Source organism: Aythya fuligula, chromosome 5 (genome assembly GCF_009819795.1).
Source record: "Aythya fuligula isolate bAytFul2 chromosome 5, bAytFul2.pri, whole genome shotgun sequence".
Lineage (NCBI taxonomy): Eukaryota > Metazoa > Chordata > Aves > Anseriformes > Anatidae > Aythya > Aythya fuligula.
Genome location: NC_045563.1, coordinates 38,405,733 through 38,419,980, shown reverse-complemented (window position 1 = coordinate 38,419,980; position 14,248 = coordinate 38,405,733). Strand labels below are relative to the sequence as shown.

Below are 14,248 nucleotides of genomic sequence, written 5' to 3'. Positions count from 1 at the left end.
AAACACCTTCCAAACTACAAGTTTATTAATAAAGCAAGAACACAAGCTCATTTCAGATGTAGATTAAACAAGTTTCAAATCCTTTCTGGCAATTCAATATTGAGAGGTCTTTCTAGTACAGACTAGTTGCTACTCTACCAGTCAGTTTTTATAATTGGACAAATATAAACCTGCATCACCAAGCTAATCAAAGGATTCAAGTGTGCTTCTGTGAAACTTCAGCTTGCATGAACCTTAAAAGTACTTGCACACCTGGCATGAGGAAGTGCCACGGCTTATTTTGTTTCATGCCCATTGCTTCTAAACAGGGGGAGCTCTCAAACCCAAGAGACCATGCTCCCCGTCCCTTTTCTATTTTGCTTTTAAACAACAGACATAGAATCGTTGCATCATTAAGGTTGGAAAAGACCTCCACGATCATCTGCTCCAACCACCCCCCTACCACCAATGTCACCCACTAGATCATGTCCCTAAGCACCACGTCCAGCCTCTCCTTAAACACCCCCAGGGACGGTGACTCCACCACCTCCCTGGGCAACCCGTCCCAATGCCTGACTGCTCTTTCTGAGCAGAAATGTCTCCTCATGTCCAGCCTGAACCTCTCCTGGTGCAGCTTGAGGCCATTCCCTCTAGTCCTATCGCTGGTTATCTGTGAGAAGAGGGTGACCCCCAGCTCCCCACGCCTTCCTTTCCGGTAGCTGTAGGGAGCAGTGAGGTCTCCCCTGAGCCTGCCCTTCCCCAGACTGCGCACCCCCAGCTGCCCCCCTCAGCCGCTCCCCACAGGCCCCGTGTCCCAGGCCCCTCTCTGGACGCGCTGCGAGCAGACGGGAGCTGGGAAATGGACGGGAATGGGGCACCTGGGGAGCACCGGCAGCTTTCCCAGTGCCGAGGTATAAAGACAGCAGTGCCCGCTGAGGCGAGGCTTACACCCACCGAGCCCGCCCACGGAGAGGTGAACGGACGGACTGACTGACTGACGGACGGACGGACAGAGGGGCGCAGCGCCCCCCGCCCGGGCCGGCCCCGTCCCTACCCGTTACAGGGGCGGCGGCGCCGTTACCATGACTCCCCCCCCCCCCAGTCACCGGTTGCGCCGGCCTCTCGCGAGGCCTGACTTGGAGCGGGCGGAACCACTGCCGGGAGGGGGGGGCCGGGGGGCCGCTCCTTGCCGCCCGCGGGCTGCCCGGGGACGCGGTCCCGTCAGTGGCCCGGGGGGATGAGGGAAGGCTGCGCCTGGCGCTGGGGCGGGTGGTGGCGGCAGGGGCGTTGGACCAGCTGGTCTCGGAGGTCTTTTCCGACCTCAGCCGGTCTGTGATTCTATCTGGGGTTTAATTGCAACTTTCTTTTGTATCTGTGCGTGTTAAAGGCAGGTTTCCGCCGGCAGCAGCAGTTTTCAAGAAGCAGTTTGAAGGAACGAACTGCACCACGCTCAAAGTAAGGCTTTGACTGGCAAACATTTCTGCCAGAATAATCCCTGATTTCCTGGGGGCATGGATTTGTGGTCTGCAGTCAACCCCTGTTGACACTCAGCGCACGACAGACGTGTTACTGCCCCATTACGGGAACCGTTCTTCTCCTGGCATTTAGCGCAGTAAAACAATAGCCTTTACCATTAAGTGCTAAAAACAGAGAGACAGTACTCTAGCGGTGTGTTTAGCCTCCTACGTGAGCATGCTGAGTTCCAGGTAGATATATGGTTTTGTTTATTTTATTTTTCTGGAAGGAATGTGCTATTGCTTTCATGTATTCATACCTTTGTTGAGAAGACGCTCTCCTCTCTGCGTGGTTTCTGTCTGTGGGGAACACTTGGAAAGGAAGCAATAATTATGTACGGAACACCCCGGGGGACAGCCTGTCTCAGCATTCAGCAGTCCCACAGTAACAGGACATCCTTAACCAGTTTTAACACTAACATTTTTGTTCCTCCCATCTTCTGTATTCTGAGGCCTTGGGTTGAAATTTCTAAACTTTTCTTATCTACAATGCTTAGGAAAAAACAAACAAACAAACAAAAAAAAAAGGTTGTTCGTAATGGCAGTTGAAATTCCAGGAGTTGTACACCACTAGGGATAAACTTGAGAGCAATCCAACCAGAGGCCCCTCGAAGCGCCGACAATGCTGCTTTCCCGAGGCGCCTGCCATGCAACTGAAACGAGCTCAGCAGGGCTGTAACACACCAGTCAGGACACTGCCGCCTTCAGTCCTCTACTCAGAGGTGAATTTTTGTACAGGTTATATTATTATTATAAATATTAAAGAATTTTGAATATTACCGATGGTGGTGTATTTATAATGAAGTTTGAACTAGTAAAGCAGAAAAAGGGGTGTGATTTTCTTTTTTGCCTTTTGGGGAATATGTCAGTTTTGTTCCATGATAAATGAGACCTATCTGGAGCGTGATGGGGATTAAAAAAAAAAAAAAAAGAAAGAAAGAAAAGAAAAAAAAAAGACTGAATGGAAGAAAACTGTGTGCTTAGAAAGAGCACAGCAAGAAAAGCACTCCAAGCTGTGCTTTTCATCCTAAAAGATAGGTTACAACATCATGAAGTCGCATTTAGACAAGCTGTCTTGATACTTGGAACACAGTCACCATAGCAACAGAATTCATTTATCCTTTTCTCCTTGATCCCATCAAGAAGAAACACAAATGAGGGGAGAAATACAGGAATTTTTTTCCTTTTAGTACTGCTTGTATTCATACTTTTCTGCTAAACAATGTTTTAATACACAGGTAGCCAAAACACTACCTTCATTGTTGTACAGGTCGGAAGGCAAATTACCAAAACTTCATTTAATACTTACTACATATTTGATATTTTAAATTTTCTTTGCATACTCACATGAAGTAGCTTTCCTTTACAACAGGCAATATTTTTAAGATAGACTGTAACAGTTGCACTACTGAGAGCAAGATGAACACATTGTATTAATTCTCCAAAACGTTTGGGGAATAAACAGACCCTTGTAAAGGACAAATAGATCAGTATCTCTAGACTGGAGTGCACCAAGTCAAGGGTAAAAAATCAGGAATCCTGTGTCATATTCCAGCTTTTCCAGAAATTCACCATGAGGATGAGTAGCATTCTGCAGTACGCTCCATCCGCAGTAGCGATGTAGCATAGAAACCGGTCAGCTGAGGAGGCAAGTCTGAACTCAAATGCTAAATTCAGTAAACAGTAAACTCACATCTTGTTTAATAAAGCCAGATTCTCATTCTTTGATTTGCATTTGGAATTTCCTGCCTCAACAAGGCTGTCTTCTGTGCTGCTGCTGGAAGGCAGCGGGTTAAGGAGGCTGGAGCTTGGCAGGGTCAGCACTGTGCTGAGCTGCCTGCCCATGCAGGGTGCAGAGGGCTGGAGTCCGCTGCCCCCTCACAAGGGGACTAGGACAATGAGGCCCTCACAGTGCCTACGGACAGGACATGACCCAGGCAAGACATACAGGGCTGGGTTTCACTCAAAATGGAAGCACAGAAGAAAGAACGCTGCTTAACATGCAGAAAGGATTTTTTTAAGTAAGCCTTTATCTTGGTGCATTACGTTTAGCCATAGGGATGCAGAAGAGCAACTAAGTAGAGAAACAACTCTGGTTTGCCTTAATAAATGTTTGTATATTCAGGAATTGGATCTGACTTGGTATTTCTTATGCTTTCTTTAAAAAAAATAGCCCACTTTCTCCTCATGGATAAGGAAAAAAAGAACCACTCCTACGTACATACAAGTTAATGCTCCAGTAAGAAGATTTATCCCTTAAATCTATTTTCACAGCCCAAATTACACCAGGCTTTCCTTTCTTCCATCCCCATAGCTTTGCTTGGTACTTCAATTTTTTCATCAATAGTCAGGGAAAAGAATCTTACCAAAACCTCTGGTGGTTAAAAACAAACAACATAAAAAAATTTGCTCATCTTCAGTGAAATATTTTGACTTGTTTATATTGAATGCTGTAAAACATTTAGCCCTGTAGAAATTGTTTGAAGAAGCCTACAGGCAGTGGTACCTTTGAGTCATTACTGCTGCCTTCGGTGAAGTTACAAATCAAACTCTACAAGTCAAATACTCCATCTTGCAGAGTCTCCTGAATTACTGTTTTCTGATGAGTTTTCTATAGAGGCCATACTATAAACCTTATACAGATGTTTTGTTCTATGCAAAGATGTGCTTTTGTGTACTTTTGTGTACTTTTTCCATTTCTCTTAAGAATTCCTATGGATAAACTGTTGGAAAAGGGACGACAATAAAATATTCACAACTACTACATACTGAATTAATTCTTCAGGTGTAAAAAAAAGACCTTTTTTAACTTCTAGGTGAAAGGTTTCAATGTCTTCAGACACAATCTGTTAAAGAACTGTGCACAAGTTCTTACATGTGTTCTATTTGAAATGAAAATATATTTTTTCTCAACAGTCATAAAATCAACCCCCTTGCTTTTCCAGATATAAAACAATCCTATAGAATTTGTCTCTTCAAATTTATCATTGGCATTTCATCCAACATGAGGGGTGAAAGGGATAAAACTAGGACCAAGTTTGTTTTCCTTAAAGGAAGTTCAGATCTGAGTAGCCATTTATCCACATTCATCAATCACAGAGGCCAGTATATATGTGTAAGTGAGCCATAAATAATGAATCTAATCAAAATTCATAAGGAAACTATAACTTCTACTTTGTTTCTGACATTTGGTTGTGTTTTTGTTGTTTTTTTTTTTTAATGGATTCCATTTTCAGTAACTTCAGAAAAACAAACAAAAACGTTTGTTTTCAAAATCAGTACTTCAAAAAAAGTCTGTCTGCTATGGCACTTCTCTACCTCTGTCACAGAAGAAACACCTTTTCCTGGAGTATTTATTTTGTCTGGTTCTGGGCAAACTGTGTCTGCCTCGTCATCTCTGCATCTAAGAGGCAAGGCAGCTGGGGAGAGTGCTCCTTGCTCCCAAGCTGAGTTGTTCTTGAACTAGCAAAAAGTGAACAGCACTGAAAACAGAGAAGAAAGAGGGGAAAACAATTTACACAGTAATTTACAAAACTTTTTTTTTTTTTTAAATAACTTTTATTAAAACATTTGCTTTGAATGCCATGTAGAAATCTACCACCTCAGAGCCACCAGAAGCTGTTGACTTGCTTCATACACATGAAAGGAAGAACAGGTACATCTCCAAATTTTGCTTCAGCAGATTATTTTTTTTTGTCCACTTTCAACAGTAACTGTTTGGATTTGGCAAGCTACTGTGAACTTGGCAAGATAACTCACCTTGTCCTTTTAAGAAGTATGCTTTAAAGAAAACTACTTTCATAAACAGGCAGTTACAATAGGTGAAGGTCCAGCATGCACCAAAGGGCTGAACTACAGGAGAACCACACGGAGTGTCTGGGCATTACTAGATTGTGCTTTTCAGAAACTACCCACTGAGACAACAGTGAATGCCAATAAGAAAGAAGGAAAGACTACTCGCGACTGAACAAGGATTAAAATACCAGGGTTACAATAGTTTCAAGGTCATCTAACAGACTGACACAATTCAAAATTCACACAGTATAAACGAGGTGATGTGCCTGTGACAATGCAGGGGGCAAGCTGCAGTACAATCAACTCTCAGAGAAAGGCTGCTGTGCTGATACCAGGGATGGTGCGACTCTGATTCACCAGATTTAGAAGTCTCATGTTTGTACGCTGGGTGGTCTAATCTGTGAGACAAGTGGAGTAAGAGGAGTGGTATTTAGAGCAGTGAAGGTAAAAGAAAAACCTCCCTGCCTCTTAACAATAGTGAACAACAACATTAGTAAAACTTGCCTTCTGCAGTCCTTTATCAGCTTCCTCGCTCAACAGGTTCAATACAAGGCTGCTAGCATTTCTGACCCTTTTCTTTCATTTGCTAGCTTTCCTGTAAGAAAACAAGCAGAGTGCACCAATAGATACAAGTCTATTTTAAGGTTGACCCCTTGCTTATGTACATAACACATACATAACACTGTTGGGACATTGTGTCCTTTTTCACAGGATCAAAGTGATACATTTATGCCCTTGGCACATTTATTCTTGGAGCTTGAAGTAAAAGCTAGATTGGAGACAATGCAGGACGAATCCTGACCCCAATAAACAAGAATGTATGTTTTTTAAAAAAAGTGGTATTTCAGGATTTTTTTTTATCAGGTTTGTGACACACACGACAATTTGGTTATCCTTGAATTTGCTGAAATTAAGCCAAAATATAGTTTTAAGTTTTAAAAAAGTATAGTTCAACAGATAATTGGTAACTAATTTGTGCAAGAGTCCAGCAAGTTTTATTTTAACATTGATTCGAAAAATTGGCTTAATAATAGATGTACTTAGTAGTCCATCTTATTTCATTAATGAATTGTGCAGAAGCTGGCTGTGTCTGTTTACACGAGGTTAGGTCTTATCCATTTTGCATCCTCTTGTACTCCCCTAAATCCTTTCCTATTAAGCTTCTTTGATAGCCAGTCCATTTTAATATAAGGGTCCCCAACAAACCAACAACCACATTTCCATTCTTCAGTCATAAGAAAAGTGTTCCCAAAGCCATGTCTGTTTTCTTGAAAGCTAATCAGGAGTGTATTATTGTAGGTATTTCACAAATAAAATCAAGAATCACCATCTTTCAATGTATTATTTTCATGAAAACACATTAATAAAGAACACTCATGTGTGTGTTTCCTGTTTGTTTTAATTGTATTTGGCACAAAAAAATCAGCCTGTAACAAATTTCAGCACAACAAAGATCCATGGGATCACACATGTAACAGAAGGTGACCTTCATCTGTCACTTAAAGCTCCTGCTCTTCCTAAGAATCCACCTTGGGAAAGATACTGACTTTATTATTTCTGCTGATTTTTCTTTCTGCTTTACATTTAGGCTGCTTTGTCTGGATTAGCTCTTCAGGAGTATTCCCCAAAGGAGGCAGGAGTCGCTTCTTACTGTTCCGGTTTTCTGAGAGCCACTGTGGAGGCAGCTCAAAGGGTCCAAAACCAAACTGCATGGAATACTTGTCATTTACCATATCAGCTTCAGTGGGCACAGCTGGCGCTACCTGAGCTGCAGAGTCTGCAATCATCTGTGGTGCAAATTTATGAATCAAAGTCTCTTCTACCTCTAAGCTGGTGGTAGGTATTTCTTTCTGCTGAAAGTCACCAGAGCCAATGGATTTAGTTTCATTCTCCTCATCCTCTGTTGGCTTGAAGATTTGTTGTTGCCCAATGTGAAACATCTCCAGAAGCTGGCTCCCTGAACGGACATTGGGCTCCAGATTAGCATCTGCAACACCACCCGAACTGACAATGTTTCTCCTGCTATACCTTTGGTGCAGCTGTACTATCATCCCCACTAAGCACTTCCGTACAGATTTGTTAACAGTTAAAAACAACAAAGGATTGGCTAGCAAAGAGACCTTGGGCAACCAAATGGCAGTGAGGAGCAAGAAGACTGAAATATCTGAAATATTAAGTATGGTGCGGTAAACCACCAGAGTCACGTACGGAACACTGCAGAAAATAAATATCATAACCATAGAAAGCAGCATGGCATGAAGCTCAGCTTCTCGCTGGGAGGCATAAGGGATGGAAATTGTATTCTGAGGGGTCCTTAAGGCAGCTATGATAACTTTTTTCTTCTGGCTGGCACTCAGTGCCCTGCGAATAAGAATCATGAAGAGAAATACCACAGCCACTGGTACAATCACAGTGGTGATGTTATAGATGATAACGTAGATCAGGTGGCCGAGGGAGTAGGTCCAGGGTTCGGAACAGGTCGACATGGCATAAATATCAGACACATTGGTCACAGCAAATACCGGAATGCTGGCCACTATTGCATGGGCCCAGATGTAGATAACCAGGTCCCGGGATTTTGCATCAGATATTTTTCTTTCCAGAGGGTATAAAACAGAATAGTACCTGTTGTGGAAAAATAAACCAAGAAAAAAACACATGTAACTTATACAATGCAAAGGGTATTCTTCAGAACAAGCATAGCACTTGTGTGAAGCCTCTCAGAAACCGTACAAGCATAATGCTGCCAAATCCCTAATTGAGTTGCCAACTGACTACCTGCTATGAAAGAAAAGAAACAAGGGTCTGGCTTTGCAGGTCTCTTTGTAGAAAAAAATAATATTTGCACTTCAGGGTCCCATTAATGGTGGAAAAAATTTTCACTTCAATGTGTATAAACATTATGAAAACATAACTTTTCTATTTGTGCACTGAACACTATATTGCACACAGCACAAACGCTCCAAATATGTGATGGAGATATAAAGCTGTGGAAGGCCAGACACAGTTAATTTGAATAGCTACTTTCTGATGCTTTTCCCCTTATATTTGGATAACACCACCTGTTGGCTACAAATAACACGCAGCTACTGGAAGTAAAATGGAGTTTTGTTTTGCACATGCTCTAGTTGGCAAAGCCCTGAGCAAAAGTGTAGTCAAACACTGAATGCTCTATGTACATTAAAAAAGCAACACATCTCTGACATCAAATTTTCATTCACTGATTCACTGTTTGCTTACTGCTGTGAACTTTTAAGCTCGCAGACTTTCCACAGGAGACCTAACCTTTTACTCTTATCCTCATAAGCAGTAACAATTTGTGTTTTTATTAGTAAGATCACAAAGTTTTACTAGGAAAGGCCAAATTATAACTGTTCCAGTGGCAACACTGCTATGCATTATAGGTAACGATACTATACTTACCAAGTTACTTACCAAGTTTCTAAGAGACTTTCTAATTCATTAGCTTTGTTTTTGTAGAGCTAACTTTCTGCAGTGAGACATGTTAACAGACTAACAATTTTATCTAATGTATATAAAATACACTGTTTTTGCAATATAAGTTATATTACAACAGTATTTACCCTTCCTTACAGATACCTTAGTCACTCTCTTAGTCACTCTCATAGAGCCATGCATTTAGGTGGGATCCATAACAGCTAATAATAATAAGCAAAGTTAATGGAATCCTAAAATTTATGCAGTCCAAAGCTCCACCTCTGTTTTAGATTTACGTTCTACATACAACATTTCTCTGAAATAATTCTGGTTGTATTAACAGGGGCCTTTATTTCATTTTATTTTTCCTTAAAGAAAACTAGATTTGGAAATTGAAATTGTTGGACAACCTACCCGAGGCTGGCAGGACCCCCTGGAGCCCACCTGGTCCAAGCCCTGCTCAGGCTGGGCCATGCAGAGCAGGCTGCCCAGGTGGCTTTTGGAGATCTCCAAGGAGGAAAGTCCCGCACCTCTCTGGGCAGCCTGTGCCAGTAACAGCATAAAACAACACTTGAGCATTTATAAGACTAAAATGAAAGGGAAGAAAAGAGTATCATGAGTGAGAAAAAACTGAAGGAAAAAAAAAAAAAATCAAGGATTACCGTCCTGGCAAGTTTAACCTCTTACCTGTCAAGAGCAATGGCTGGAAAACTGAGGATGGTCACTGAGCAGAAGACTTTGTGCAGAAACTTGGCAATTCTGCAGAAGAGCATTGTGTAGATCCACCAGCAGCAGTGTGGACTGGCACTAAGAACAATGTCAAAAGGCACACAAACTAGGATGGCACAAATCCCAGAGCAGGCCAAATTCTTAATGAATCTGTTTGTTACAGACTTAAGTACCGATGTTCTGCAAGTTGACCACAGCACCATGATGTTACCTGTGAGTGGAGACAGGAAGGATAACAAGGCAAACAAACCTAACCAAATCAACAACAAAAACATCCTCCCCCCCAGCCCCTGAAAAAAGCATTAATTTTAATAGCTCTGATTGTTCCCTAATATTGCAAATAAAATGCACCTGCTTGGAGTTTGCCAGGAGTCACTGATTTGAACCACCACACTGCTCAGGCTATTAAGTCTGTGTAATGGTCAGAGGCTTGGTAGGTCAGGAGACTGGAAACACACCAATTACGCCCCAGTTACCTCCTCCCAGTTACCAGTAACAAATAACTGCAGACTTTCAGAAGCAAGTGACTAGGCAGGCTATGAAAACTATGTTTTCAGGTGCTTATGTTGACTCATGCATGAAGTGCAGATATTTTAATAATTACTGCATTTTTTAAAACAGACAAATACATTGTAAGCAAAGAAATATAGATGTACTGTTAATCTGTGTCTCTGTAAGTGGATCACAGAAGCTTGCTTTTCCTTCCACTGGCCAACGTAATGGCACAGAAAGGCATCTATGCAACCACATCCAGAAGAAATTTGATCCTTTTTTCCGCCCAAGAGATTCTCAATATCCATAATACCATGCCATTAAACAAATAGGACAGGAAAAAAAAAGACTCTATGCGCATAACTTCACTAAAGAACACACTGAATGCAACCCACTGTTTTGGATATTCAAGCCCTACACATCTGTTTCAAATAGGGAATAGACAGGAATCAGAAGCACAGAGAGAAACCAGAATTAGCTAAATCACAGTTCTTACCTCATCATCTTACTTTATCCAGACCTCAGGAAGAAATACCACATCACAGAAACAAAATTTCCACCCCAAATTTCTCCATAATTTTAATTCACAGCAGCACAGGAGTACATGTAGCAGTCTGTTCTGGTAGCTCTGGGCCACTTCTACCGTGTACCAAGATGTCATCAAAAAAAACCCTCATAATACAGGATTTTATGTCTCCTTTATAAAAACTGTTTTTAGCAAGCTATTTGCTTTAAAATAAAATATAAATACATATTAAAATAATGCTACAGGGGAAAAAAGGCTTAATAGAACAGTGCAAAAATGAAGATGGATTTACTATTAAAGTCTTCTCTCTTGACTTTGATCAAACAGCCTGATTCTCAGGGTTTCTGTGACAGCACAGGGGAGGGATGCGAGGAATGGAGAAGGTGGCGAGAGGCAGGCAGCCCCTTCTCTCCTGAGCCCCACATCGCCCTGGCGCTGGCTCTTCCCTCGCGAGGCAGGTGATGCACAAGGGGCAGTGAGCTCTCTGGCTCATCAGACACTGTGGCAGGCACTTTGTGGTACCCAGGCAGAGGGGGGTTTATGGTGCAGAGCTGGGGAGGATCCCTGCTGGCACAGCTGAGCAGGGTGCACATACAGCCTGGCCCCAGCTTTCTACCCATGCCTGCACAGACAGGGTTTTGGCTCAGGCTCCAGCACCTACAATTTGAATTTTATTTTTTTTAAAGTGCTGTCTCCAGACACAGCATTTGAAGACTCATTGACAGCAACAGGAAACAGACTTTCAAAGCATGTCAAAACTGGAAGACAGCAAGGCAGCCAGAGTAAGTTATTTTAAGGATATGTGCATATCGTGCATTTCTAAGCAAGTTGTTCAATTAAAACTGAAAGCTGCCTTATGTTTCATCTAAATGTTTGTCATATATACATCATAAAAGCAGCATAAAAACATACAAAGTTTTCTCAGGGGGCTGATGAGCATTCTTTGTAAACTTACAAGACATCAGAGTTACTTTCAGAAAGCATTCACCCTTTTATGAAGTGATCTGACAAAGAAAAGGAAGCAAACGTTCTATACAACTCCCCCTAGTAATCAGTCAGGGGTTTTAATGGAGAAAAATCTCAAGTGGAACATGCATCTCTTGATGATACTATGCTCTAGCTAATCAATTCCAATGGAGGTTTTTTAAATGCCTCTTTCCATGGGGCACTAGGCAATAGACAGTAAATCATCTTGCCAGGCAGCAGATCCAGGACAAAAATAAAACGTAATAGCTCAGTTGCGCGACTGATTAAACTATGTTCAAGTCTTCATACTGAAGAAGTACTGCAATCATTCTTTGTTAGCCAGTCACTGTGCACTAGGAAAAAACTGGCCTGAATGATCGGTGAATCAGTAAAATTCTCAGCACTAGCCAAATTACAGAGTGTTGTTCAGTGCATAGCTCATGTGTAAGCTATATGTTTCACACTAGCAGTAACTCCATAGCAAAGGCCAGTATCGTATCAGTAAAATGACTCTCCTTGGTTTTTCTCCTGGAGATGTACTGTGCAGTACCGCAAGGCCAACCAAAGCATAGCTACTTGCACAAAAGCACTGCTTGACAAGACAACCCCATTTATTTATTCTGCTGCAGCTGGACAGCACGCATGGTGGAATTTATCTTGCTACCTGCAAGAAGAACCGTTCTTACCACAGACTGCATCAACAACTGCATATTGTCGATAACATGTATTACTGACATCAGAAGCTCTTAAGTTGAAATGTAATTGATTTATGAGACTGTCAGATTTTAGTGTTTTGATAGGGTAAACAATATTACACAATGAGAGAACATCTTACACTGCTGATTGAGATATGAAAAAGCAGCTGCAGTCCCTCACAGCTGAGAATTCCTTAGCTTGATTTTTCTATCCAATTAAAAAAAAACTACCAAGCTTTTATTTGCTGAGTAGAGTTTTCCCATGGTTGCTCACAGAACCGAAATGCCAGCAAGAATATATTGTTCATGTGGCCAATGCGTATAGAAGAAAAGAGGGAAGTAACAATATCAGAAAGACCAGTTCAGCTTCTTGATAAACCAGTAGCCTTCATGCAGCATTTCCAATAAGAGCATGCAATATTAGCTTTGAAATCTACCTCACAGACATGCTATTTAGGTCTACAGTATTTAAATGTAATTTGCAATTCAATTTTCTACATACTGTGTCATGTGTCTTATGCCAATTTCTTTCGGGTAGCTGACAAAATATTGAGTTATGTATTTACCAGCTGATGTACTTTAAAGAATGGAATTATCATCTGGTTTTGGCAGGTGCTTTCGGCTTGACAATATATTCAAAAGGCAGTATTCAATCAGTTGTATTTAAAGCTTCCAGTTACTAAGAGATAAGCAGTCAGCCAAATCACTGGCTTTCAAAAAATCTCTCTAACTTCCCAGTTATTAAAGAAGTACTGCTCACATAGTAAAAACGTATTACTACAATGCCCTGAAGTAGTGGAGAAGCTGTATTTGTATTTAATTAAAATTCTTCATCTGGTTTGGACCTCATTGGTTTTATAACCTTACTTCCAAAGCAAGTTTCACCTCTATTAAATGATTATAAATGAAGAATAGAAAGAAAAAAAATCAGAGGGTTTAAAAATAATTCTCCAGGAGCTGCTAGAGAACTTCTGAGCTACTCTTCAGGGTCCTACAGAGAAGCTTGACTCAAGATTCTAGGTTTTCAACTGTTGAATTACTTCTACACATGATGTTATATCATCATTTATGCATCACAGAGCCACAAGGACATGACATTAGCTCTGATTAGTGCTGATTGATCCTAGATAGAAACGGGAAGACTAAAGCACACAAAATACTGGTTGTAAGATAAGGAAGAGCTCTTAGACAAAGTCAGAACCTTAAAGGCAAAAAAAAATGATAAGAACGCAGAAGTATTCACTTGGGACACTGGAAAATTAATGAGTGAATATCCTTCAGGGTAACGTTCTCCCTCCTCCCCTCACTTGCAACTATGAGTACTTTGCATATTTATAAGTCCCTCTGATCTGATGAATCAGACGATCAGCTTCAGCACAAGCTAGTAGCTCTTTCTGCTGATGCCTTTTAATCAAGTATTTCCCTTTATGCAGCTCAAAGCCACACAATGAAAAAATTACACCAGAAACTTTGTATAGTATCAAATATTAAGAAGGTTAACAACAGACTGAATACGTTTCCCACTTTGTTCCTTCTCACCTTTCAGAAGCTACTCCTTTCTATGGAAAAGGATAACAACATTCCAGGCAACAAGGTAATTCAACAAGCATTACAGCAAAGGCACTCTGCATCTTCTCACAGTGTGCAGAGCCACTCTGCTGTTCTATATATATTAGTCATTCACTGTTGAACCCATGGAAGTCACTAATCTAACAATGATATTCCCTGTGGGGAACAACTGTACTAGGCTGTTGCATGTCCTCACAGTGGGCAAAGCTGTTGTTTTCATCATGGGTTCTTCTGTGAGGTATTTCTGCTGGAGAACCAGCCCAGGGCTACATAACCTTGGATTAAGAATTGATGAACTACACAGGATTGGCATTGGTTAGCTTAGGGACACCCAGAGAAAGTTAGGGTGAACAAGCAGCTGGAAAATGTAGCATCTGGCTGTTTACCTGCAAGTCAATACTGACCTGGATATGTGCATCATTTATAAATGATCACATGTGACAAAGCATATCCCATAGTGGTTGCACGGAACTCCAACACTGAAAGAAGAAAAAGTGCTTTTCATTTCAAAAAGTATCTTTGGCCTTCTCAGAGAATGAGCCAAG

General features: G+C 41.3%; 2 protein-coding genes across 2 annotated transcripts in view; both read right to left on the bottom strand.

Annotated features, from left to right (window-relative positions):
* Positions 1–994, bottom strand: part of FSIP1 (fibrous sheath interacting protein 1) — an 81,185-nt gene extending 80,191 nt beyond the window's left edge. Inside the window, exon 1 of the mRNA XM_032187629.1 lies at positions 934–994. The gene's annotated coding sequence lies outside the window, so the exon portion shown is untranslated. The remainder of the gene's footprint in view (positions 1–933) is intronic.
* Positions 995–5,044: 4,050 nt separating this feature from the next.
* The window catches only part of GPR176 (G protein-coupled receptor 176), a 33,204-nt gene continuing 24,000 nt past the window's right edge, over positions 5,045–14,248 (bottom strand). The window contains exons 2-3 of the mRNA XM_032188076.1: positions 9,414–9,666; positions 5,045–7,913 (exon numbers count right to left, since the gene is read on the bottom strand). Of these exons, the coding sequence (XP_032043967.1) occupies positions 6,806–7,913; positions 9,414–9,666 (1,361 nt within the window). The 3' untranslated portion in view covers positions 5,045–6,805. The remainder of the gene's footprint in view (positions 7,914–9,413; positions 9,667–14,248) is intronic.